The 22,828-nt window shown below is 49.3% G+C and overlaps 2 protein-coding genes across 4 annotated transcripts in view; both read left to right on the forward strand.

Annotated features, from left to right (window-relative positions):
* The window catches only part of S6kII (Ribosomal protein S6 kinase II), a 107,145-nt gene extending 96,645 nt beyond the window's left edge, over positions 1–10,500 (forward strand). For all 3 annotated transcript variants that reach the window (XM_067268969.1, XM_067268974.1, XM_067268962.1), the window contains 13 exons: positions 2,451–2,557; positions 3,314–3,491; positions 5,134–5,204; positions 5,283–5,371; positions 6,557–6,724; positions 6,809–6,927; positions 7,007–7,141; positions 8,252–8,341; positions 8,621–8,779; positions 8,862–9,100; positions 9,480–9,597; positions 9,678–9,815; positions 9,942–10,500. In XM_067268969.1, coding sequence (XP_067125070.1) covers positions 2,451–2,557; positions 3,314–3,491; positions 5,134–5,204; positions 5,283–5,371; positions 6,557–6,724; positions 6,809–6,927; positions 7,007–7,141; positions 8,252–8,341; positions 8,621–8,779; positions 8,862–9,100; positions 9,480–9,597; positions 9,678–9,815; positions 9,942–10,070 — 1,740 coding nt within the window. In that variant the 3' untranslated portion in view covers positions 10,071–10,500. The remainder of the gene's footprint in view (positions 1–2,450; positions 2,558–3,313; positions 3,492–5,133; positions 5,205–5,282; positions 5,372–6,556; positions 6,725–6,808; positions 6,928–7,006; positions 7,142–8,251; positions 8,342–8,620; positions 8,780–8,861; positions 9,101–9,479; positions 9,598–9,677; positions 9,816–9,941) is intronic.
* A 4,292-nt stretch (positions 10,501–14,792) lies between these two features.
* LOC136974235 (uncharacterized) lies at positions 14,793–21,006 on the forward strand. The gene is made up of 3 exons (XM_067269067.1): positions 14,793–15,376; positions 19,487–19,647; positions 19,828–21,006. Exons 1-3 carry the CDS (start codon positions 15,097–15,099, stop codon positions 19,888–19,890), a joined length of 504 nt encoding a protein of 167 aa, XP_067125168.1. The 5' UTR covers positions 14,793–15,096; the 3' UTR covers positions 19,891–21,006.
* Positions 21,007–22,828: the final 1,822 nt, after the last annotated feature.

Below are 22,828 nucleotides of genomic sequence, written 5' to 3' on the forward strand. Positions count from 1 at the left end.
TGCTTTTTTGCACCTCTTCTGTCGTAATGTATTGATGTGTAATTTATTTTTCTTTTTTCCTTTAATTTTTTTTAACTTTTTAAGATCATTTTTTGCATGTACTTGGATATTCTTCACTCGTGTCCAAGTGAGCGAAGTTTCTTGTTCTGAATAAATTTTTCTCGATTTAATAAGAACGTACAAAGTGGCCATGCTAATTTAATATAATAATGTAGTCGAGAGCGCCATCGTTAACTCGTCACAGTGGGCCGCGCTGACACGTAAACCTACTGTTGGTGTGGTCCCACTGTTGCTGCCGTAATAATTAGTTTGATGCGTTCTATTGTTTTAGCTTTTGTTATGTCAGACTCTATGCACAGATGTGATATTGAAGATACATTGTCTCTTTTAATAATTAAGTTTTATGTTTAATAAACAAATAAGGCTACAACTTATTAATTTTTTTTTTTATAATAAATTTAAAATGTTCTAATATTTTGCCATATAAAAAACAAACGATCAGCAAACTTTTGAGTTCATTAAACTTTTGCAGTATATTCTTAATGGTATGCCGATTATTCCTCATCTATCACGTCACGTAAGGAATTGAAAAAAACGAATTACCTTCTTAGACTTTCCTACCATTTTGAAGCACAAAAGTATTTTGCTTAAATTAAATTCCTGCTTAAAATTAGATGTATTAATTCAGAAATGATTAAGTTAGAATTTTAGATCATGATCGAGCTTTGCGTTTGCATTACTCTCCATTAATTATGTATTGCGCCGTGTTAATGATTGATCCGTGTTGTTCGGCTTCGTTACAACACATTTTTAAATACGGTTTCGTGGAAAGGGAGGAAAATACTTATAGTTACTGGAAATTAGCATGAATAGGAAGTAATGTAGAATGTGTGCTTAGTCATTATTATATTGAATTTATAGATTCTATTTAAAAAAAAATGATTCATGCTTATTAATCATGGCATTACACTAGAAGTGTAATGACTGATCAAATAAAGAATGAAAAAAAGGAAAGAATTAAAATAGAATCAATAAAGATACTTTATATATTTGATATTTCTCCCAAAAAGTTGTTTTAATGGAAGATAAATATGTATTTTTGACCCAAAAATTCAGTCTTTTATATAAAAAAAAGTTGAAGTTTTTTTTCAGTAAGGGATGAAAAATTTGTTTTATTGATTTTATTCGGCCATTTTTATAGTTTTTGGAGAGGTGGAGTCTCACATTTGTCACCGTCCCGGGCTTGTCTTGCCCCTTTCTCTGTACAAATCGTTTCTTGGAACACAAAGATCTGTTTTGTTTCATGCTCAGATATAATCAAATGACAAAGTTAAAATAAAGAATTCTGCTTAAATATATATTGATGCAATATAGTTCCTAACTTCAGAAAAATTCAAAATTTTATGTCCCGAATGAGGCCCGTGCTGCATTTAAATGTTAGAATAAATAAAACTATTTATATTTTTATTTAAAATAAAAGTTTTATTTCTTTTAAGTACTAATTTAACTTAAAAATGATGTGAAAATTTAAGCGTTTAAACTAACCTTAAGTTGTTTAAATCATCAAAAAGTGGCCCTCCGATAATTCCTCATTAATTTTATTGAGACATTTACAGATTGGTGCGAATTATATCTTCAAAAGAAGGTGCTTTAAATGCAAACGTGTCATAAAATAACTCAAAATTTTAGTACTTTTGTTTAGTTTTATAACAAAAAATGTTTATGGAGGATATTTTAAAATGGTTTTTAAGTGCGAACAAAAGTTTTATTATTATTTATCTTTGATAAAAGACATTCCAGTTTAAACATTCTTACTACTTTTCATAAAATCTTGCTTTATTTTGGCCGAGCGTCTTTCTTGTTTTATTTTTTTGTTACGTAAAAGTTAAAATTTGCGTCGTGTGGTTTCCTATTGTGTTTCTGTTAATGATTGTTTTCATACTTTGTGTGAAATAGAGTTATATAATGATTAGAAAGTAGAGAAATCTCTTATTAGTTTGCTTGTTTCTGTTTTATTTTCAGAAAATTTGAATTGTTTAAATTATTAATCAAAAATAATAAAATTTAAGTTTTAAGAGAGAAATAAATAAAATTTCTAAGAATAAATCTATAAATTTCTTTCTATTAGAAATTATATAAATGAAAATTCTACACGAGTCTCTTATGCTGTATTGTATGTGGATCATTGTCAGAAGCTCTCTTCTCTCTGTATTAAATCCGGAAGATGTAATCGTAAAGCTTCTAATAAAGCAGAATAAATAAATAAATATGATTAAAAATTTGTGTTTATAAAATATTTAACATAAAATGTCTCTTTATATAAATGTTTATCCATAATTTTTTTATACAAAACGTATAAAAGTGAATATTTATTGATATTGAAATATTTTGTATTTTTGTACGGGGAGAGTACATACGCAAATTTAACGTTTACTTTATTTATTTTTCAGGTAATGTTTACCGAAGATGACGTAAAATTTTATTTAGCGGAATTAGCATTAGCGTTAGATCATCTGCATAATCTCGGAATCATATATCGAGATCTAAAACCCGAAAAGTTAGTTTACCATTTTAATTTTGCACGATAATTAATTAAATAATTTATTAAAATCGACTCTTAATGATGTGTCATTTTGTAAGATAAATGTGCGTCGGATTTATTCTTTATTAACAATAAACCTAGAAAGATAAGCTAATGGAATGCCATAAAGACACTTAAATCTGCTATAAAAACTGGATGTAGTAGTGTAGATCTCATACTATTTGTTAGTATCTGTAGTGCTGACACCAAACAAATATTTAACACTAGATAATACTACAGATATATTCAGTATAAAATATACTATTAACTTGTAATGCCTATAGTACTAGTATATAGTAAGATAATTATAACTGAAGCAACTATGCTCATTCATTAGTTGTCTAGTATCTTATAACTTATGCCGTCGTCCATTTTACAGAAGATTTGAAGCACTATGTAAATGCTTAAAGTATTAATTATATTATTTTATATTTTTTTACATATTCTCAAACAAATTAAGAAGCAATGTTATTATGATGCACATTAAAGAGACTGAATTGTTTCAAGATATAAGGGCAGATCAATAAATAACCAGCCAGAGTGACCAGCCATACTGTTGCTTTTGGCTGGTTACCTATTGATTCATTCTTTTACATATATTCCTTATACAAGCTGAACTTTGTTTACCGGTTGTATATTAACTTTTACGGTAATTCTTCCGCAATTTTTTTTTTTTTTTTTTGAAGGATAAAGCAAAACTAATTGTATTTGTTTGTTTCAAAAACATTACAGTATCTTGCTGGATGCGGACGGGCACATACGTCTGACGGATTTCGGACTGAGCAAGGAAGCTCTCAGCGACCAAAAGACGTATTCGTTTTGTGGTACCGTAGAGTACATGGCGCCCGAAGTTATCAATAGGAAGGGTCATACGACAGCTGCCGACTGGTGGTCTTTCGGAGTCTTAATGGTACGAACGGTCTTTCGTAACTCGCTACAATTATTTGTATTAAAAAAGTAATAATAATAATAAGCTCGTATCTTTATCTGAAACAATTTATTTATTTTAAAATATAAAATGTCAAAGGTACAAAGTTGTTTTTATGTGGAGTATTTTTTCATCAAAAAATAAGACAATTTTCTATAACTATATTAACCTTTATTTTTATATTAAACATTTATATATATATAAAGTTAGTTTGTGAATTATTTATTAACAGCTTTTTGAATTATACAATATTTTTTTGTACACTAATAAAAAAGATTATATACTTAATCAAATTTTTCATTTTAAAAGCATTATATATTTTTTTCATATATATATATATATAGATGATAAAATTGTTATGAAGGTTTGGAGACAGGAAAGGATTTATATAATTTTGGAATAAAATATATTTTGAAAGATTATAGTAATTCCATACATTTAAATTAAAAAGTGGAGATTAAAAAATTAAATTTATTGGGTCGGTGACCATGTTGTCTTCTTCTCGTCAAAGGTCCACAAGGTCCACAACCACGGCTTTGTCTCTTTCAAAGACCACCTCCTCTTTCTGCCGTAACCCTTACCCTTTTTGTGCTCACCTTCATTGTTTATCTTTCATTTTCCCTGGAGATCCATTCCGATTCTGTCGCCTACTTCGGACAACTTTGTACCGGGGGCGAAACGACCGGTGCGGGGAATAAATCAAAACTTATATTTAATTAAAGAACTGCCTAAGATTATTGTTAATTTGCAGATTTGAAGGCATTTCTTGGTAAAAAATGGAGAAAAAAATTAAATGGGGAGAAAAATAAAAAATTGACTTTAATTTTCTTTATCGACCCTAGATGGCAGTAAAGGCACATCAAGGCATAAAGTCAAGTAGAATCTAAGTTTTTGTATACAGAATAGTTACAGAGTGATTTAATTTTTTGGATTATTCCTAATTAAATTTATTTATTTTTTTTAAAGAAAATTTGAGTCTTCTATTCTGAAATTATATCCATATTGTTATTTATGTGTATTATGTGGTACTTTTATGTACCTATAAAGACAAAAAGTGTAGAATCTGATTACCTTTTTTACATTATTTACATATGAAAATATTCTTTACAATGTATTTCTTAATAGTTTAAGAGATTAACAGCACACTCAATGATACATAAATCTCTAAAATGTATAAGAAGCCGCTTAGTTTGTGTATTCTGGATATTCTTTCCTCTTAAATCATCATTATTTATACCGATAAAGCTATTCAAAAGTGAACTGTCGTCGAAAATAATTGGGTACGCTAATAAAATGACAGCCATCAACTAAGCAAATAGACTTTTTTGACTGCCATCTGTCTTGGCGAACAATAGAACCCTCCAACAACGGTGCGGAGACGTTTTGGAACACGACACGAAAGCATCGTTGCCCATATTCGGTCTCGAGAAGGGTCAATATTTGACTACTAGTCCTTAGTACTCGTTAGCCTGTATTTGTGATTGTCGATAGATATAGTGTGGGTAATTTCCTGCTTCTAAACGTACCGATTATATCTATTCTTGTACCGGGTGTTTTATTATTATTTAACTTTTTAAAATGTGCTGGAAATTAAATACAACTTTATTCTTTTTTTTTAACCCAGTTTGAAATGTTGACCGGAGCATTGCCGTTTCAAGGCACGAATAGGAAAGAAACTATGATGCAGATACTCAAGTAAGAGCAGTATTTTTTTTTTATTTTAATTTAAAAAAAGCATACATATGTACTTAAATTATCTAATTTGTTTTTCAGAGCCAAATTGGGAATGCCGCAGTTTTTAAGTCCGGAAGCGCAAAGTCTTCTCCGAGCACTCTTCAAAAGAAATCCGGCAAACAGATTAGGTGAGGCAGTTTTTTTACAGAGATAAATTCACACGTTACACCAAAATACCATTTAAAAGTTAAAGAAATAAAATTTTATTTGTTAAATTATCCTAATTGGATACAGTTTTATATAATCTGATTATCACACCGTTCTCTTATCTTCCGTACCCATACACTTCTAATTTACCATTACATTTCTAAAAATTTAAGAGAGTATCCTCCACAGTAAAAAATTCAGAATGCTTTGCCCGACAGATTGATTCAGAAACCGTAAAGATGCAAGATTTATAAACGAGAACCTGTCTAAAAGTCAGATTTTTTTAAAGGAGAGAACAAATCTTTTCATAAAATGGAAAACCGTTCGGGATCGATATTACAAATTTGCACCGTCATTAAATTTACTCGAGATGCGGAGAAGAATTTGCCCACCTCTGCGGGTTTGCGTTTACATTCCAAAGTTTCCTTGCTAAGTAAACTCTGCCGGACGGAAATCAATGGCCGGTAGAACATTACAGGAAGCTTTTTGTATACAATATTAAGTTTCTTGCAAATTTACGGTCCCTGTTACAGACCACCGTAAACAATTCAGCCAACAAACCACCATACTTTACACCCAACTACAAGTAGATATTATAATTGAATATCTTTTCAATAGGTACAAAGACAAATTCATTAATATTTCCAATTATTTTATATCAACACAGACAAACAGAGAAATTTTGTTAAGCAAGCAAAAAGTGAATAGATTAATTAATTAAACCATTGTTGATTTTAATTATCCTGTGGCCAATTGTTTTCACCGATTCTATAGTAATGGAGTTTTTATGGTATTATATAAGCGGTAAATATATACCTTTATCTTGTTATATTTATGTCATCGTTTAAGCTCCCGGGCATTTTTATTTGTCTCCTCATTGTTTATACTGTTTTTCTCCGGAAAACGTTATGTAAAGGAACAAAGGTACACCCAAACCGATATTATTCTTCGTCACAAGCATTCGGCATCTAATTCCGCGAATAAAGTTACATTATTCTACCCAACCGAATTAATTTTCCGAGGTAAGGAGCTATTTTAGGAGCAGTAAACAGCAATAAAGCCCTCCCCTCTAACGTTTAAGTTGTCACGTTTGTAAGATTGCTAAATATGTTTTGTTTGCCCGTTTAATGTATGGATTAATTTCCCCCTAACCAATTGCCATCCAGGATCGGGACCGGAAGGCGTGGAGGATATTAAGTGTCATCCATTTTTCGCGACAATCGACTGGGACAAATTGTACAGGAGAGAGATCACCCCACCCTTCATCCCGGCAGTCAGCAGGGCCGATCACACTTTCTATTTCGATAAAGAATTCACCACGAGGACACCAGAAGGTAGGTGTGTCGAGTAGAAAAAAACAAAAAGGGCGGCAGCTTTGTGCCACCAGCAGCATCCCCCCTTACCGTCTCCAAATTTAGATTCTCCGGGAGTACCACCCAGTGCCACCGCTCACGAATTATTTAGAGGTTTCAGCTTCGTGGCTTCCACCCTATTGGACGAGGGTTGTCAAAAGACCGAGAACGACGCCACCAATCAGGTGAGGAAACTGAAAAAAAATTACGCGCCAAATTGCGCGCCGTTTCCATCCCCCCGTAACGTGACGCTGGAATTTACAGGTGACGGGCAAGAGCCTGACGTACAAGGACACCATCTACAAGGAGTACGAGTTTAAGGAGAATCTAGGAACCGGCAGTTACTCCGTCTGTCGTCGTTGCATCCACAAAGAATCGGGAAGGGAGTACGCCGTTAAGGTAACTCCTCCCTTGATTAAGGTGTTCGCCTCCCCCCCGCGCTGTAATTGGCATTTTAACCGGGGAGATTTCGTTGTTGTAGGACCGACCCGTATGTACGGAGGACGTGGGGGCAAACCATCGATTTAACGGTTGATCTCCGAACCCGCTCCTCTTCAATTCTCCACTCTACCCGACCGTTACGATCTTAGTTTGAACTTGTCTTTTAATTATCGGAAATGTTTATAATTGTATTTTCGATCGAGTGGAGGAGATTCGACGAAGGTTACGCTCGTTAATAAGTTGGCGTAGGATGCGGTTGACGTTTCCGATACAATTATTGCCGTTCCAAGTGTCGAAAACCGGAACTTCATCCCAGCTTCTTAATAATAACGGCGCGCCGTAACCCGTTTAAATAATTAAGGCCGGTCGCGGCGATTAAATCGCTTTCCGTCCCGCGATCTTATCCGGCTCTGCCGGATAAAGGAGAGCGTAACAGTCGGAGGTTTTAGAAAGCGGGCGCCATCTTGGATCCGCCAGATTATAAAAACTTGGTGTAACGCATTAAGGTTTGTGTAATCCGCCGCTTAAAAAAAATCGCATGGCTTTAATTAAGACGCGGTTACGATCAATCGCTTGGCGTAAACCGCTCGCCCCGCTCTAATTGTCGTTCCTTTTTTGTTGCTCTTCTCTTCTCTAATCCCTCTCCGAAGATCTTCTTGTTTGCATTAAAGCCATTCGGAAACGTTTCCGAGTAAATAGTGGAAATTTACCGAGCCTAGTGGAGAATAATGGAGAAGAGGAGACGAACGTTACGCCGAACACGCCACTTAAACCGTGAACGATCGCTCGGCGTAACTTGAAAAATAAACCTGCAACTCGGTCTCTCGATTACTCTATAATTTGTATACGTGTCGATCGGTTTAGTGGAGAATTAACCGCGTCGCGAAGGCGGTGTTGCGTGACGCGCGCCGTCGTTACTCTTCTCGTTTTCCTTAATTTACGCATTTTATTAATAAGTCGAGTGGCTAAAACGTCTCCCGTAACGTAAGCGTTACCGGCGGCGTAACGTTTCTCTCGCGCGTCTCGAACGTTACGAATGCGTCACTGACGGCGATTTTTATCTTTCAGATTGTAAATAAGTCGAAGAAGGACTGCCAAGAGGAGATCGAGATCCTGCTGCGTTACGGACAGCATCCTAACATCGTCACGCTTTACGACGTAATTACGTAGTTGGTTACGCGAGCGATTTCGTTCGTTTTCCTCCCCCTGCTCTCCCCCGGAATCCTTTTAATTCCGTTCACTCGTTTCTTAACGCGGCAATTACTAACGACCGTCACCCAAAATAGAATCGGGGTTCACCTCGCGGAATACAGATGACCGGAGCACGCGATATTTCGCCACACCCACGGCAAACAAATAGGAGAGAGAACCTTTTATCACGCGCGACTTTTCGGGTCGTTAAATCGATGACGAGAGTCACGTTCCGTTCGTGAACAGGTTTACGAAGACGCCACCTCCGTCTACCTGGTGATGGAGTTGCTGAAGGGGGGCGAGCTGCTGGACAAGATCCTCAGCAAGAAGTTCTTCAGCGAGAGGGAAGCCAGCGCCGTGCTCGAGGTCATTTGCAGGACCATCAAATACCTGAACGACAACGGGGTAAGGCCCCCTCCCGTAGACCTCCTCCTCCTCGATTAACGGACTTTTATCTATTTATTCTTCTCTTCCTCTCTTGGTGCAGGTGGTTCACCGGGATCTGAAGCCGTCGAACATCGTCTACGCGGACCAATCGGAGAACCCCGAATGCCTGAGAGTGTGCGATTTTGGCTTTGCCAAACAGATCAGGGCGGAGAACGGGCTGCTGATGACCCCCTGTTACACGGCCAATTTCGTGGCTCCGGAGGTGCTCAAGAGGCAGGGCTACGACGAGGCCTGCGACGTCTGGAGCATGGGCGTTCTGCTTTACACCATGTTGGCCGGGTAATCCGATAATAATAATAATAATAATAATAATAATAATAATAATAATAATACTCCGAATTGCCCCGTCCTTTCTCGACTCTCCGGCCACGCCCCCGACGTATTATTTTGTATTTTTTCCCTCCCCTCCTCAGACCTTCGTGACGCGGGGCGTGTCGGAATTCGTTAGAGAAGACGGACGAGTTTCCGGTGAATCGAACTGGAAACTCGTTTCCCTGGCGTGAGAACCCTCGGCTCTGGCGGAATTTTGAGAGGGAATTCCCGGTTAAAAGGGAGTCGAGGCTGTTGGGAATTCTCCCCTTTTCGGGTGCGTGGCCAGCCGCGAAGTGTGGAGGGGTGCCGACCTTCGACCCCTCGACTCATTTGTTTCCTTCCGCAGGCATTCTCCGTTCGCCAACGGACCCAGCGACACACCAGGCGAAATTCTGGCCAGGATCGGAGAGGGCAGGTTCGAGCTGACCGCGGGTAACTGGACGAACATCAGTTCTCCCGCCAAGGTAACACCCGATTTCCTTCCGATTTGCATCATTTCCCGTCGGCCGGACGATAAAAACTTTTCTGTTTCTTCCTCCCGCAGCATTTGGTACAGAAGATGCTGCACGTGGACCCCAAGCAGCGGTACAGAGCGGGCGACATCCTGAACCACGTGTGGATCACGGGCCGGGACCGCTTGCCCAGCGTTCAACTACTACACCAAGAAGCCCATTTGGTCAAGGTGAGGACGGGGTTCGGTTCTTTCCATTACCTTAAGGGCAGGGGAGAAAAGGGTGTTTAAGAGAGAGCGGCGCCGGAGGGGGAGGACACGTGATGTTCTGACTAAAAGGAAGGTTTTCTTTCGCAGGGAGCCACGGCCGCCACCTTCGACGCCATCAGCAATTACCCGACGCCCCCCAACCTGGAACCGGTGGCCGCCTCGGAGCTGGCCAGAAGAAGAGCCAGGACGCGACCAAAGTCGTCGGCGGAAGCGTAGGAGGAGGCGAGACACGAGCCGGGGGCCCCAACCCCTTCCGTCTGGGACGAACCAGGCCGGGCCGCGGCCAGGCGCCCCTCTTGGATTTTTTTAAAAAAGAAAAGCTCTAACTTATTTCCGGCGGCCCGCTCGGGTCCTTTGTACAGAAGAAGAAATTGTGTATCGAGCGCGGGTGCTCCGCTTTTTTTGTTTTCTGTTGCTCTTTTTTTTAAAAAAAAAGGAAAAAATGTGGTTTAGACGTCGTTCCGGATGACCTACAACGAAAAACGCCCGACAACGTTCCGATTTTTGTACTCTACCTCTGTCACGTGATCAGTGGATGTCAAGCTCGGCAGCAATATCTATTTTCTCTCAATCTTTTTTCTCTTTCTCTCTCTCTAACTCTGTCTCATTTGTAAAATTTTGACTTTCAATAAACCGACATTGCATCCTTCCGTCCTCTTTATTGTCTCTGCCGTCGGGAACGGGTTTCGCGCGCGTCGTGACGTCACGCCGGTAAGGGGGAGAGAGACCCCGGGAGGACCGGAAGAAGGAAACCGCCGCTAATTTTCCGTTTAGTAGTCGCGCGTCGTCGGGCCCGATGGAAAGACTGGGCAGCGCCCGCTTCGTCCTCTTCAGCCCGCGCGGCGGGGATACGGAAAATGGATGACGTCAAAGATGTTGACTCGCACCGAGAGGAGACCTAAATTTATTCTATAAATAGCCGAGCGAATCTTGTCAACAGCGACTTCTCTCTCTCTCTCCCTCCCCACGATGATTTTCCCAGCGCCTTTTTTTATTTTTATTTTATTATTCGCTCCTATCTAATCGAATTTTCGCTCTCTCCTTTGTCCTCGTTTCCCACGCGTTGGCGCGCGCGCGCCCGGTCGCGACGCGTTTCGACCGGCGGGGGAGGAGGAAGAGGAGGCCGTGGGGAGAGGGGGAGGAATCACTTTCGACCTCGAACGGACGAAGACGCGCGCCGCGGGGCGAACCAATTTTCTTTTCGTCGGCGGCAATCACCGGCTCATTCACTTCTCTTCCTCCGCCGGCAATTATCGTTCCGCTCACGCGCCGCGGGCCGGACGCCGACCCGCGGCGCGCGGGGGTTACTCGTTATTCCGTTGTCGGCGGCGCGCGCCTGGCGCAGGCCCGGGGCGAACTGGTAACTAATGAGCCAACCCCGCGTCCCCGGTGGACCGCGGCGAACGGGGGGAGAGGCGTAGGACGTCGGAGGGTCTGTCCGTCCCCCTTTTACCTCCCTCCTGGCCGGACGTTCGCCGTCCCGCTTCGTGGCGCCTGGCGGCCGTCTGGGCGGATGTCCGCAGACGATCCGTGGTCCCGACAACTACTTGTTGCCGTCGATCTCCGTCTCACCTGTTCCTCCTCTTCCTCCTCCCTTTTCGCGTTTCCGTTTCCAAAAATAGAAGACTTTCCTCGACCGACTTCTCCTCTATCCTCGCTCGCGTCGATCGGCGCCGCGGCGCTAACGAAGGTTAGGACGGGGTAAGAACCGGCGACTGGAAGAGTGACGTATACAAGTACTTAAGAACATCGCGTCGACAAATGAGATTTTAACAGAACGAGAGAAAATCGAGCGGCACCTTTGGTCTGTAAGCGGCCGCTCGACGCTGGCTGTTAGGCTGACCCATCGTGCCCCCAGGGGGAAGATGGGCTTTTTGGGGCTTCGTCGAGTGTCCGGCGCGTGATTCCGGTGGCTTGAAAGGTGGGTAGAAGAGGGAAGAAGACAAACGGCGGGCGGGTGTTCGCGTGCGCCGAAAGGAAACGATACCGTTTGATCCTTAATCGTGGCGTCACAATGGGTTTTACACACAGGGCCTTATCGGAAACAATAGGAAAGGCGTGGGGTTTGAGTAATTACAGCTTCTGTTGGAGTGGGAATATCGCGTTATCGCTCGGGTGTTAGTAATTTAGAGTCGAAGGCGTGGCTCTTCCTCCCTTTGCCATCGACGTCGTCTGGATCGCCAGTTCGGTCGGCGAGGCGAAACAGGTGATCCACAAGTGTCTGTCTCTCTCTCTCTCCTTTGGACCGGGTCCAGCCTGCACCCGGCAAAAACAAAGGATCGGGTCGAGCGAGAAAATCGAAGCGCGGACGACCGCGATTTTTCGCCTGGCGTTTCGCGCGCGGCCAACGTTGCGAATGGGGGTAGAGGGTGCCGTTACCCGGAATCGACTTTAATTCTAATTCCGATCGGCACGCGATTCGCTCCGCTCGATGAAACGGGGTCGCTTACCTCTGCGCCTCTTTTTTCCTCCAAATTCGGAAACAATAAAGTGGCGGGAGGGGCCGAACCGCCGTTTTTCGGTCGGATCCGTGGGTCTGTACTCGCCAGCCACCGCTGATTTGGGGTGGCTCCCTACCCCCGCCCGCTCCGAGTGGAACCTTCCGCCCCGCTAATCACGTGACCATCAGGGACGCGTTTACACGATTCGCGCGTGTATCGGGAGGAGGCATCCGTCTTCCCCGTCGGAAGAACGCCACTTTGGGGATTCCACGTAAACGGTCGTAGCTGCCCGGGGCAGGGTTTGCGGTTTTCCATAATCCCGCACGTCACGTGACACGAGAAGACTCCGAAAGGGAGACACGTGAGTGTTTTCGTCCCTTTTTTCTCTGTAATCGCGCCCCCTGGCCGTTTTCCGAGCGGCGTCGGGGCCGGAGGAATCGCGCGCGGTGGCGTGACCATCTCGGCACGCGCCGTCATGCGGCGGGCACGCGACGCGGTTGTCGACACGACGTCGGGGTTAACCGAGCCACCGAGGGGAGAGGGGCGATGAAATTCCGGGAGAGCCTCCATTAATCCGGACGATCCCGACTTAATCGAGTAAATCGAAGCGGAAGGGACACGCGGCCCCTGACAAGCGGCTTTTCCCGCTCGGATCTCCGTGGCGCGGGAAAGCCGGGATTTCGGGGGCACCCACCTGGTCCGCTAGCCACCAGCGGCGCGGGGCCGAGTTCCGAAGGAAACCGGAAGAGGGTGCTATTTTCGAGAGTTTACTAACCCCCGGCAGCCCGGCGTCTCCAGAAAGTGCCCGTCCCTTTCCTACAGAATCAGAAGCGGCGGAAGACTCGGCCTCCTCCCATTGGTCGATTCGGCGGCGAATTCATCCCGCCCGCCACCCTCTACCGTTTTGTCGCCGGTTCCGAAAGTTCCTTCGATTTTCGGTCTCCGTCGCCGCCTCGATCAAATTCCTTAGAGAGTTGCGGGGGAGAGGGGGGTTGGCTGGCGCTTTGGGAGGAAGGCAGCGTTTTAACCTACGAAAGGTTAGACAGGTGAGAGAGACGATCGTGGGTAAAGAAGATCGCGAAGAGGCGATCCACGCCTCCGATCGAAAAAATCGATATTTTTCCACTTTCGGCCCGCACTTTCCGAGCTCGGCGCTGACGATTCTTAACCCAAACGAAGAAAATGGCAGCTTTTCTCTTTCGTTCCCTCCCCTCGTCTCTCTCTCTCTAACCGCGGCCGACCGAAAATTCGGACGATTTAAGAAATCGCCGACGATTATCGCTTTCGACTTGGCTCTCGCTCTTCCTCCACGGAGTCGTTACGTCACCAGAAGACGCCCCACGCTCCGACCTTCGGTGTCAATTAGACAAGACGACGATTTCGCCGGCGAAATTCTCGACTCGTACAGCTCAGCTTTCCTTTCCCTTTTCGAACGTTCGATTTTCGATTCTTACTTTCGAGCGTTCGTAAATACCTTCCGGAGCAAAGATTTCGGCGACGCCCCCTAACGTCCTAAACGTTGGTTTTGTAAAGTGTTGCCTAATTCGGTCCGAAACCGGGTCGGAAGCGAAAGGTCGGCGAAATTCTCGCGAGAGTAGAGGAAAGGATTCGACCCTCATCTCGAGAGATCTATCCAGACGTACTGAGAGAATTTTTTTTTCGGCGCGCCACCTGGACTTCAGTATGGAGGAAAGGTAAAATTTCCGAAAAATGAAAAACAAAAATTAAAATAAAATAAAATGGAAATAACCGGAAAGGTTGTTTCCGCGAAGAATTGCGTTCGAGGGTCGAAACGGTTTTGCTTCCCAGAAACGGACGGGTGCCTGGAAACGACATTTTTTTTTTCTTTCTTCGTAACCCCCGCAGGGGGCGACGTTTCCAGAACCCGAATGCCACTTTATTCGTCCAGACAATTTATGGAGGTGTTCGGAGGATTCCGATGGTTTTCTTCCTCCCTCTCGGGCGGGATTTTACCGAGGAGTAAAGTTCGTCGCCGGTCCGGAGAAGAAAGGTCGAAAGGTCGGGGGTGGGGGAATGAGCGCGCTACTACAGACCCGGTAGATGAAAGGGGAGGAAAGGCGAGTTTTACCGGAGAAAAGAGAAGCCGCGTCGCTCGGCGCCATCTTGTCACGGCGGAAGAAGAAGCGATCAATCACTCGCCGCCACCGCCGTTTCTCGGGGTGACCGAGGGAGGAGGCCCGATGCCACCCCCCCTTTCGGACGACGACCGAGTGACTAGCGGGGGGCGGAAGTGGCCCCGGCAGCCGTCCGAAATTTCCGTCCCGACAGAAGGCGGGAGGCCCCGAACCCGGCGACACCTTTTCCCACCTGGAAAGAAGGCGGGAGACCGAAACGGGTTCCTTTCACGCGCCCCTCTCTAGAAAATTCGGCGGCGCGCGCCCAACCCAAGCGGGACCGTCTCTATCTCCGGTGACCCCTATGTCCGACGGGCCCGAAACGGAGGAAAAGGAGGGAGAAGTCCCTCTGTCCGCCGACCCGAGCGGAGCCCCGCGGATGGTTCGGGCCGGCGGCGGAGGGGCGGGGGCCCGAACGGCGGGCCGGGCCGGACCAATGGAAACGGGAACCGGTGGAGTCACGTGACGGGGGCGGTCCGCATTCAGAGTGACGTATCGAATGCAGCTACTACGCACGCTACCGCGCCAGAGTGAGGCTGGTAGATTGTGTGGGCGAGAAGAATAAATGTAGCCATACTGGTTCCATCTGGAGGCCGGACGCCGATGGTGAAGAGCCCGCTTCGACAGAGTGGATCCATGGTGTTGTGAGTCAGTCAGAGCCAAGCGATGGGAGGTGTGCATTTATGTCTTCTGTTGTTCCTCTGCACGGACCTTCTGGCCGCTCAACTCTCGCCGAGATCGCGGACTTTCGTCTCGTCTGCCGAGCAGAGGCCACTGCTCCCGGCCACGCAGGCGGCCGCCAACGACGTTCCGCGCGGCTCCTTCTTCCGCCAACCCTGGGCCAAGAGGGACCCCCGTTACTCGGACCCCGACAAGGTGGACCCCGCCGCCGGCCGCTCGCTCAGAGTGCGACGAGCCAACCGCCAGTACGACGTGCCCCAGATAGGTGAGTTGTGTGCGCGCGTGCCTCTTTACTCCGGGGGGACGGGCCGGCCACCGCCTCCCTCCCCTCCCCCGGGGGCCCGAGCGGTCGGGGAGAGGAAGGGGGACGGACGGGACGGGGCTAGACGGAGCCCGCTCGGGTGGGAGGGCCACGGCCGAATCACCGTTCCGGAAAGGGAAGACGCTCTTCTGCCATTCGGAAAAGTGACGAGTATTGCTCATTCATCCCGGTGCGCGGCACGATTTTATCGGCCGTGACGTCAATTCTATTTTTGGGATTGACTCACTCTTTAGTGTTTTCTCGTGTCGCTTCTCCCCGGCCCATTATCTGGTCGCGTGACCGAACGACCGCCGCCGACCCCGGGGCCGGAGGTCCCTCCCGGTGTCGGACGGAGGGGACCGATGACGGTCCGGGACCCGCGCCCGATCCCTTTAGTAGTGGAGAGTGCGCGGGCTCCCCATTTTTCTCTCCCTCTCCCGCTGGGCGGCCGCAAACGGGAGCGACGGAGAGAGAAGGGAGCGTCAGGTGGGGGCGACCGCCCGACGAATTTACCGTCGGGCGAGAAAAACTTAATTCCATTAGAAGGAGCGGAGTGGGTCTCGAAGACGCCGCTCTATCGATCTCCGGTGTCTGTCACTCCTCGGTGCCTCGTCTTCGAGCGGGCCCCGTCCGGGCCCCACCGGCTTTTCTTTCCCCTCGACGCCTCCATCCTCACCGGGCGGCGCCGATTCGGCCCTCGCCCTCTTTCCGTTTCTCTGGCCTAAACGGCGCCCGGGGCCCCCCGACCGGCGGTTTTTGGGGCCCCGCGGTCCTTCCTCCCCTTACCCTTTTAGTCGGGAGACGTTCGTTTGGGGGAAGCGGCGCCTTTTACGTCTCTTCCCTTTCATTCTTGTCCGCCGCCCGTCACTCCGGGGATTCTAAATTTAGTAAAGGTCACGCTCCGAGGCGCCGGAAGTGACGCGGCGCCCACCTTTCTTCCGAGGGGAGGGAACCGTCGACTTCCTCCCCGACGGGGGCGGGAAGGAGAGGAAAAAAGCCAACGCCGGCCCCGCGGGTCGGCCTCTCCCGCTGTCCGGAGACTCGGCGGGCGAGCGCCATTTACAGGGGGACGGAGACGGAGGGCCTTTCCTCTTTGCCGAGAAAGGGTGCGCCGCCGGAAGGGAGAAGGAGAGGGGGAGGGCTCGACCCCGGTGCCCGTTCGGGTGGTCGGGGCAACGAGATGGACAGACGGGAGGTTGGCGACCTTTCCCCTCCGACCGATTATCGCCGCCGAAGGCATCGATCGCGCCGCACGAGACGTTATCTCTTTGTCTAGGACCGAAAATTCGGAAGGGGGCGGCAGGAGGAGGAGGAGGGGGAGGGTTTGAGTCATCTTCCGTCATCCATGATTCATGGCATCTTTGGAACCGCAGCCGACTGACTCCAGACAATCTGCCAAGCGGATGCGAAGCGACACACAAAGCAACCTGGACGGAGGACGTGTGCATCCGCTAGATTTCGCCATTGATCGCCTCTTGGCGCCACAAACATCGAACAAACTCCGTTCGGTCGAATCCAACTCGTCCTGGTTGTTGCTACTGGACCCGACAGCCAATCACCTAATTGAGTCTGCACTCCGCATCCCCCGTTAAGTCCCGCAGGTAGGCCGATCGATCCTCCTCCTCCTCCTCCGACGCCGGACCTCATCCGCACTTAATTAAAGCCCTCGCCGAGGGGGGACGGCCTCTCCCTCCCTCCCTCCTCCTCGACCCCACCACTCGTCACGTCACCGGGCCGAGCGCGCGCTTCTTCCCTTTGTCTGGTCGACCGGAGCCCCCTCGTCCGTTTAATTGGCCCCCATGGCAGGGATTAGGGCGCCCAAGGCTCCTTCTTCGTCTCCTCCCCCTTTCTCTTTCCACCGGTTTTATCCCCGGGAGCGGGGATTAACGGATCCCGTCCTCCGGGAGGATCAAAGGGTGTGGGAACGAAAGCCGAGAAACCCCGACTCCACCGCCCCTCAGCACTCGGGGGGTGAAAATGGGGCCCGGGTCGCGCCCGGGAGATTTATCCGCCGAGGGAAATCGCAGACGTCCGGACGAGAAAGCGCTCACCTGTTGATCGTCCAATGACGCGGACGTCCGACGACGACGTCACGATTCGAATTTCCAATCCCCGCGTCACTGCGGAACAAACAATGCCAACGTCCGATTTTCGGGAAGGGGGAAAGTCGGGACCGTTTCCCCCTCCCCCTCCGGCGGGCCTTTTCGGCGGGGCCCCGGCCGAAGCGTTGGGTTTAAACGGGGGCGGATCGCGTTACCGCAATTTCCGGCGGCGTCGGCTGCGCCGACTTTCGCCCTCGTCGAGAATCGTGAGGTTGCTATGGAAATAAAAGGTAGCGGGAGACAATGGCAGACAAACAAGGTCCGCCGGGTTGGGCGACGGCGCGAGCGGGGACGGGAGACCCGGCGCCCTCTAACCCCCGAACCCGGCAAGAAGGCTAATTGGAGGGGGGAAGCGATCGATGGGGTGAAACCGGCGTCGGGCCCGGTGTAGTCCGTTTGCACCGCAATTCGTCTTCCCCAACCTAGGTGAAGAGCCGCCATTGTTCAAGCCGCGGTTTCCGCCCGGCGCCGGCGCCGTTCCGCTTCTTCCGGCCCGCCGGGGACGTCGGGCCGTGGGGGTGGGACGGCGTTCCTCCCGGACGCTTCCCAGTCCCGCGCGGGCCGAGATTTCGTTTCCGCCCTTTTCGCTCGTCCGTCGCGTGCCGCCGCCATTTTGTTTACCGAAGGAGGCGTTTTTCGGGTTTTCCGCGTCTCATTCGCATTTTGACTGCCGTCCACCCCCCGCCGTCTCCGGTCTCCTCCCCCGACTCGTCACCCATTCAAAATGGAGTCCGGCCGACGGGAATTCCCCCCTTTCTGGGTGTTTTTTCGGCGGAGGATCTCTCTCGCCCGACGCCGGCGACGAGAGCGGCGAGAAGCGGGCGGGCCGTCCGGGAGGGGGCGCCCGGGCGCGTGCGGACTTTCGGGCCGGATCCAACAGGTCCGGCCCAGATCGACGGAGCCAGTCAGGTAGACCGTGCCGGAAAAAACTTGGAACGTTGCCAAATAAAGGGAGTCGTTGACCTACGAATCCGATTGGCAGATTGCCTGGCAACTTCTGTTCCGGTCGTTTGGCTTCCGTCGTCTGCCTCCGGTTTCGGTCGCCGACGTCGCGTCCGGCCCTCCCCCAGGTGCGACCCGCCGGTTAATCGGGAGGCGGCCCGCCGCCGTTTCGGACCCGTCGCCGCAGCCACCGCGGATACGACTGGTTCGAACCCCGCGCGGCGGCGATTTCGGCCGAGAGGGCGCAAAAGGGAGGAGGTGACGGGCCCGAACCCCCGGCGCGCGCCCGGCTGAAAGAGGGCCCGACGGGCCGCCGAAAGGAGAAGAGGACGCCGGCCTCTCTCCATTGGTCGGGCCGTGGAGGTAACTGGCGGTGACTGGAACTGCCGTCCGTCGCGACCAATCAATGGAGGAGGAGGCGGGCGCTTGGGCTGGTCGGAACGTCCCGTTCGGCGTCGGACGAAAGGCTCCTCCGCCCGCGGGCCCGCTCGGGAGACGCCGCCCTTCCGCCCCCCTCCCCTCCGGACCCGGTCCCTTCGCCGGCCGTCCCGTCGGCGGAGGCGGGAGGGCCCGTCGCCGTTTCTTCGTTCGAACCCCTTCCCGGCGCCGGCTCCCAACGAATTCGGAGGAAAGGGTCCGCGCACCCTCGCCGGGGCGCCAACCCCCGACCGGGACGGAGAGCGGCCGACGCGATCGATGGCGGGGAGGAACGGGACGGGCCGGGCTCGGGGGAAAAGGTGCGTCGGGCGTCCGAAAATAACCGCGTTGCATGTGGCACGGAGGTCAATCGATAGCCGGTAATTGTAGTCGAAGTCAAACACGGAAGGCAAATGACGTCAAAGGGAAGGCACGTGACGTTTTTTTTCTTTTACCTTTTTCCCCCGGTGAAGAAAAGTCGCTGCCGTTCTTAATATAAATATCGCGTGCGGCCGATTTCTATTATTAAATCGGCCCGGCCGCGCGTTTCGGGGGGCGGCGGCGGAAGAAGAAGAAGAGTGACCGTTCTTTTTTTCTCTGTCCTTCTTTGCAGAGTGCCCGTCCGCCGAAGACGGTACGGAAAGGTTCGCATGTCCTTCCGCCGACAGAATGGGCCGCTACCGCTGCATAGACGATCACGTGCTGTGCGACGGATTCATCGACTGTCCCAACGCGGAAGACGAAGACCGCATGAGTTGTATGTTTTATAAGACGGTGAGTATCCGGGGTCCGAACCCGTCCCTTCCGCAAACTCCCCCCGCCCGCCGGTGAGGGAGGGGGAGAAGCCGAGACGAGCGGAGCGGAAGAGGAACGTTTTCCGCTTCGTCCCGCCGCGGGGAGCATTTCTGCCACGTTCTAACCCCCGTCTTTTCCCCTCCTCCCTTTTCCTTACAGACCAAAGCGCACCTGGACGTTCTGGCCGACGCTCTTCTTCGCTGGGCCCGAGGACGATACTGAGCCCATCCTCTAACCTGCACATCACTTCCCGGCCGCGCCCCCCGGCGCGCCGCTTCTCTGTTTTGATTGTGACTGGAACACCTGCCGGAAACAATCGAAATTTCGAAAAAAAGAAAATATAAAAAACACCCCCGTCATCTGTTCCAAAAGTAAATCTGCATGAAAAAAAAATTATATCTAAGTGTACTTATCGTGTGTTAAATCGAGGTTGAACGTGTCGATCGATTAACCCATTCCCGGTCACGACGAGACAATCGGTCCCATCTCCCATAGTCTTTCACCCATCCTCTATTTAAATGGCTGGGATTCGAACCCTCTACCCGTAATAATTTAAAGGATTAAAAAAAAAACAAATAAAAAAATCCAAAAAACAAAGACAAACAGCCTTCACTTCATGCAGCTGACGGTCATCGCGGTGGGATTTCCATTTAATAAAACTCAGTTCTAGCAATTAGGTTGTACAGTCGTCGCCGTTGTCTTCAGTCCGTGTTACGTCACCTAGAAGGGACTTCGGGGTGATCGAGTCTAACCAGAGAAGCGCCATTCCTATTTATCGTGGTTATTTATTTATTTATTGTTACTAATATACACACGTGGATATTTTTTTCCTCCTGTGTTCCAATCCGGAAAAACAACGGATCGATCGCGAACGACAACAGTATTAAGAGGGAGCGGCTTTCCCCCCGCACACCGGACACGAAACGACACATTCCGCTCCGTTACGGCTTTACTTTTTTTCCTTTGTTTTTTTTCTTTTTTAGCGCACAAACACGTATATATATATCTATATATGTTGTGTACGGCCGATGGTGCGCGTCTCTAGTCGTGGCTTTCTTTATCTTCCATTCGAGACTACCTCTAAAAAAATGGCTGTTTAAAAACTCCAGAAGCAGTTTTTTGTGCAACTTGTATATAAAGTACATAAATGAATATATATATATATACATATATACATACACGTTTTCTGGTTTCTTCCGTTTTTGTTTACGGTCCACCACTCGGGACTGTTCGAACCCTGCGTTGTTTCGGATACGTTACAGACACGGTGTGTGTGGACGATAAAACGACTTGTATTTTGATTGACGAATTAAAATATATATATATTTTCTCTGGTCATAGACGAAGCCTTTGTTCTTAGTCGCGCGCTTCAATCCCCTTCGCGTCGCGTGGCGCCGACGACGACGCCGTCGTCCACCTGTTGCCGTCGCCGCGCACCGGTTGCGGTCCGGGGTTTTTTTTCCTCCTTCCCTTTCGATCCCCGCCCCGTAGGGCCGCGGTGGACGAAATTTTCGCGGCCTCGGGTGGGTCGCCCGCCGCCGCTCACGTGACTGCCGCAGAACGATCGATTGCGCCAGAGTCGGATTCGAACTCGCAATCCGCCCACGCAAAAGTCAAATGACGCAAAGACAGCGGTGACGTCAATAGCGTCGATTAATCCCATTGGCCGAAGCGGAGCACCTTTGGCGATAAATTCGGTCGAACGGGCCGGAAAACGCCGGAGTCGACTCCGTTTTCGGGAGGAGGAGAACGCGGAAACGCCTCCCGCCCCGCCGGCGCGGTCCGTCACCGAGTCTATATTTAGCGTTTTACCGCCACTAAAAATAGACGAAGGAAAGAAAAAAGAAATTTTTTTCTTCCTCTTTTGCTGACGAACGCGGGAAGCCCTTTCGCGCCGTGATGCGCGCACGCCTTCGCCTCTGTCATTTATCCCGGGCGGGAGCGTCGGAATCCGGCGTCCCGCGCCACGTTTTAGTCGGGCGACGACGCGCGGCGTCGAAAGAACGCGAACTACGAACGGTTTAATTGGGTGGGGGTAGAAATGTCGCGCGACGGAACGCGAAGGGAGGGGAAGATCAGTCTCTCCGACGCATTCGAGAGCGAAGGGAAGAAAACGGGAGAAGGACCGAAGACGACGCCAAGCCGCCCAAAATACGGGAAAGAAGACGTCTCCTCGCCTCCGCCGAAAGAGGGGCGAAGAAGAAGACAACGACGCTAGAGTTAATGGGCGACGTCGCGCGTCGGTGGTCGCGAATTAGCGCCCAGTAAATGTGCGCGGATACGCCACACTGAAGCAACAAGCGTTTCGGGAATTTGTCGTTCCGTCCGCGGCGTGGGAATGCGGCGCGGACGCCATTTCGGAATACGAACCCAAAGAGAAAGGGAAAATTCCGGAGAGACGGAATTTGACGACGTGGTTAAGAGCGGTCGAATAAAATGGGCGGCGATTTTTGCCCTTCCGACGGCAGGGGGGCGCGGCCCGTTTAAGTTCCTTTCCCAGACCCGTCCGAGTCGTTCGTCAGCATTTTCTAGAAAGGCGGAATCCGGGGTCCTTTTTCGGGGAAGAACGCTTTCTCCTTCCTCCGGCGTTTTCGAGAAAGAACGAAGCTGCGTTTCCTCCGTCGGAGGGTGGCGCCTCTCGCTTCTTTTTTTCGTTAGGCGGAATCCGGATCGTTCTGTCCGGCAAATGTGGGTGGCCGGGTGGGAAGGTGGGCTGCGACCCCCTTAATATCTGTGGGTTTCCGGAGCGAAGAATTTCGTCTCGCCGAAAAAATTCCCTTTCCACCCAAGTAACGACGGGAAATATACCTAAAACGGGGAAACGCCGGCCTGGAATTAGGGTGGGTCCCGGTCTGCGGGAATCTCCTCCATCCCCTCGATCACCGCGAGGGGAGGAGGAGGCCCGTCCGAGCGGAAAACGGGATAATTACCGCTGGGTGCCGGCCACCGGAATTAACGCGGAAGCGATAAAACCCGACCGCGGAAAATCGAAACTACCAGGGCGGGGGGGGAGAGGAAGAGGGCAGATCCCGCCGGTGGCCGCCTGCGGTTCTTTTTTTCTTTCCGAGTGGGCGGCCGAAGTAAGAACTAATTTGGGGGAGCCGTGGCCACGTTAATTACCCTTCGGCGGAGGTGGGACGGTGGCCAAAATAGCGCCCTC

The sequence above is a fragment of the Centruroides vittatus genome, unplaced genomic scaffold (assembly GCF_030686945.1).
Source record: "Centruroides vittatus isolate TY-2023 unplaced genomic scaffold, ASM3068694v2 contig_1078, whole genome shotgun sequence".
Classification (NCBI taxonomy): Eukaryota; Metazoa; Arthropoda; class Arachnida; order Scorpiones; family Buthidae; genus Centruroides; species Centruroides vittatus.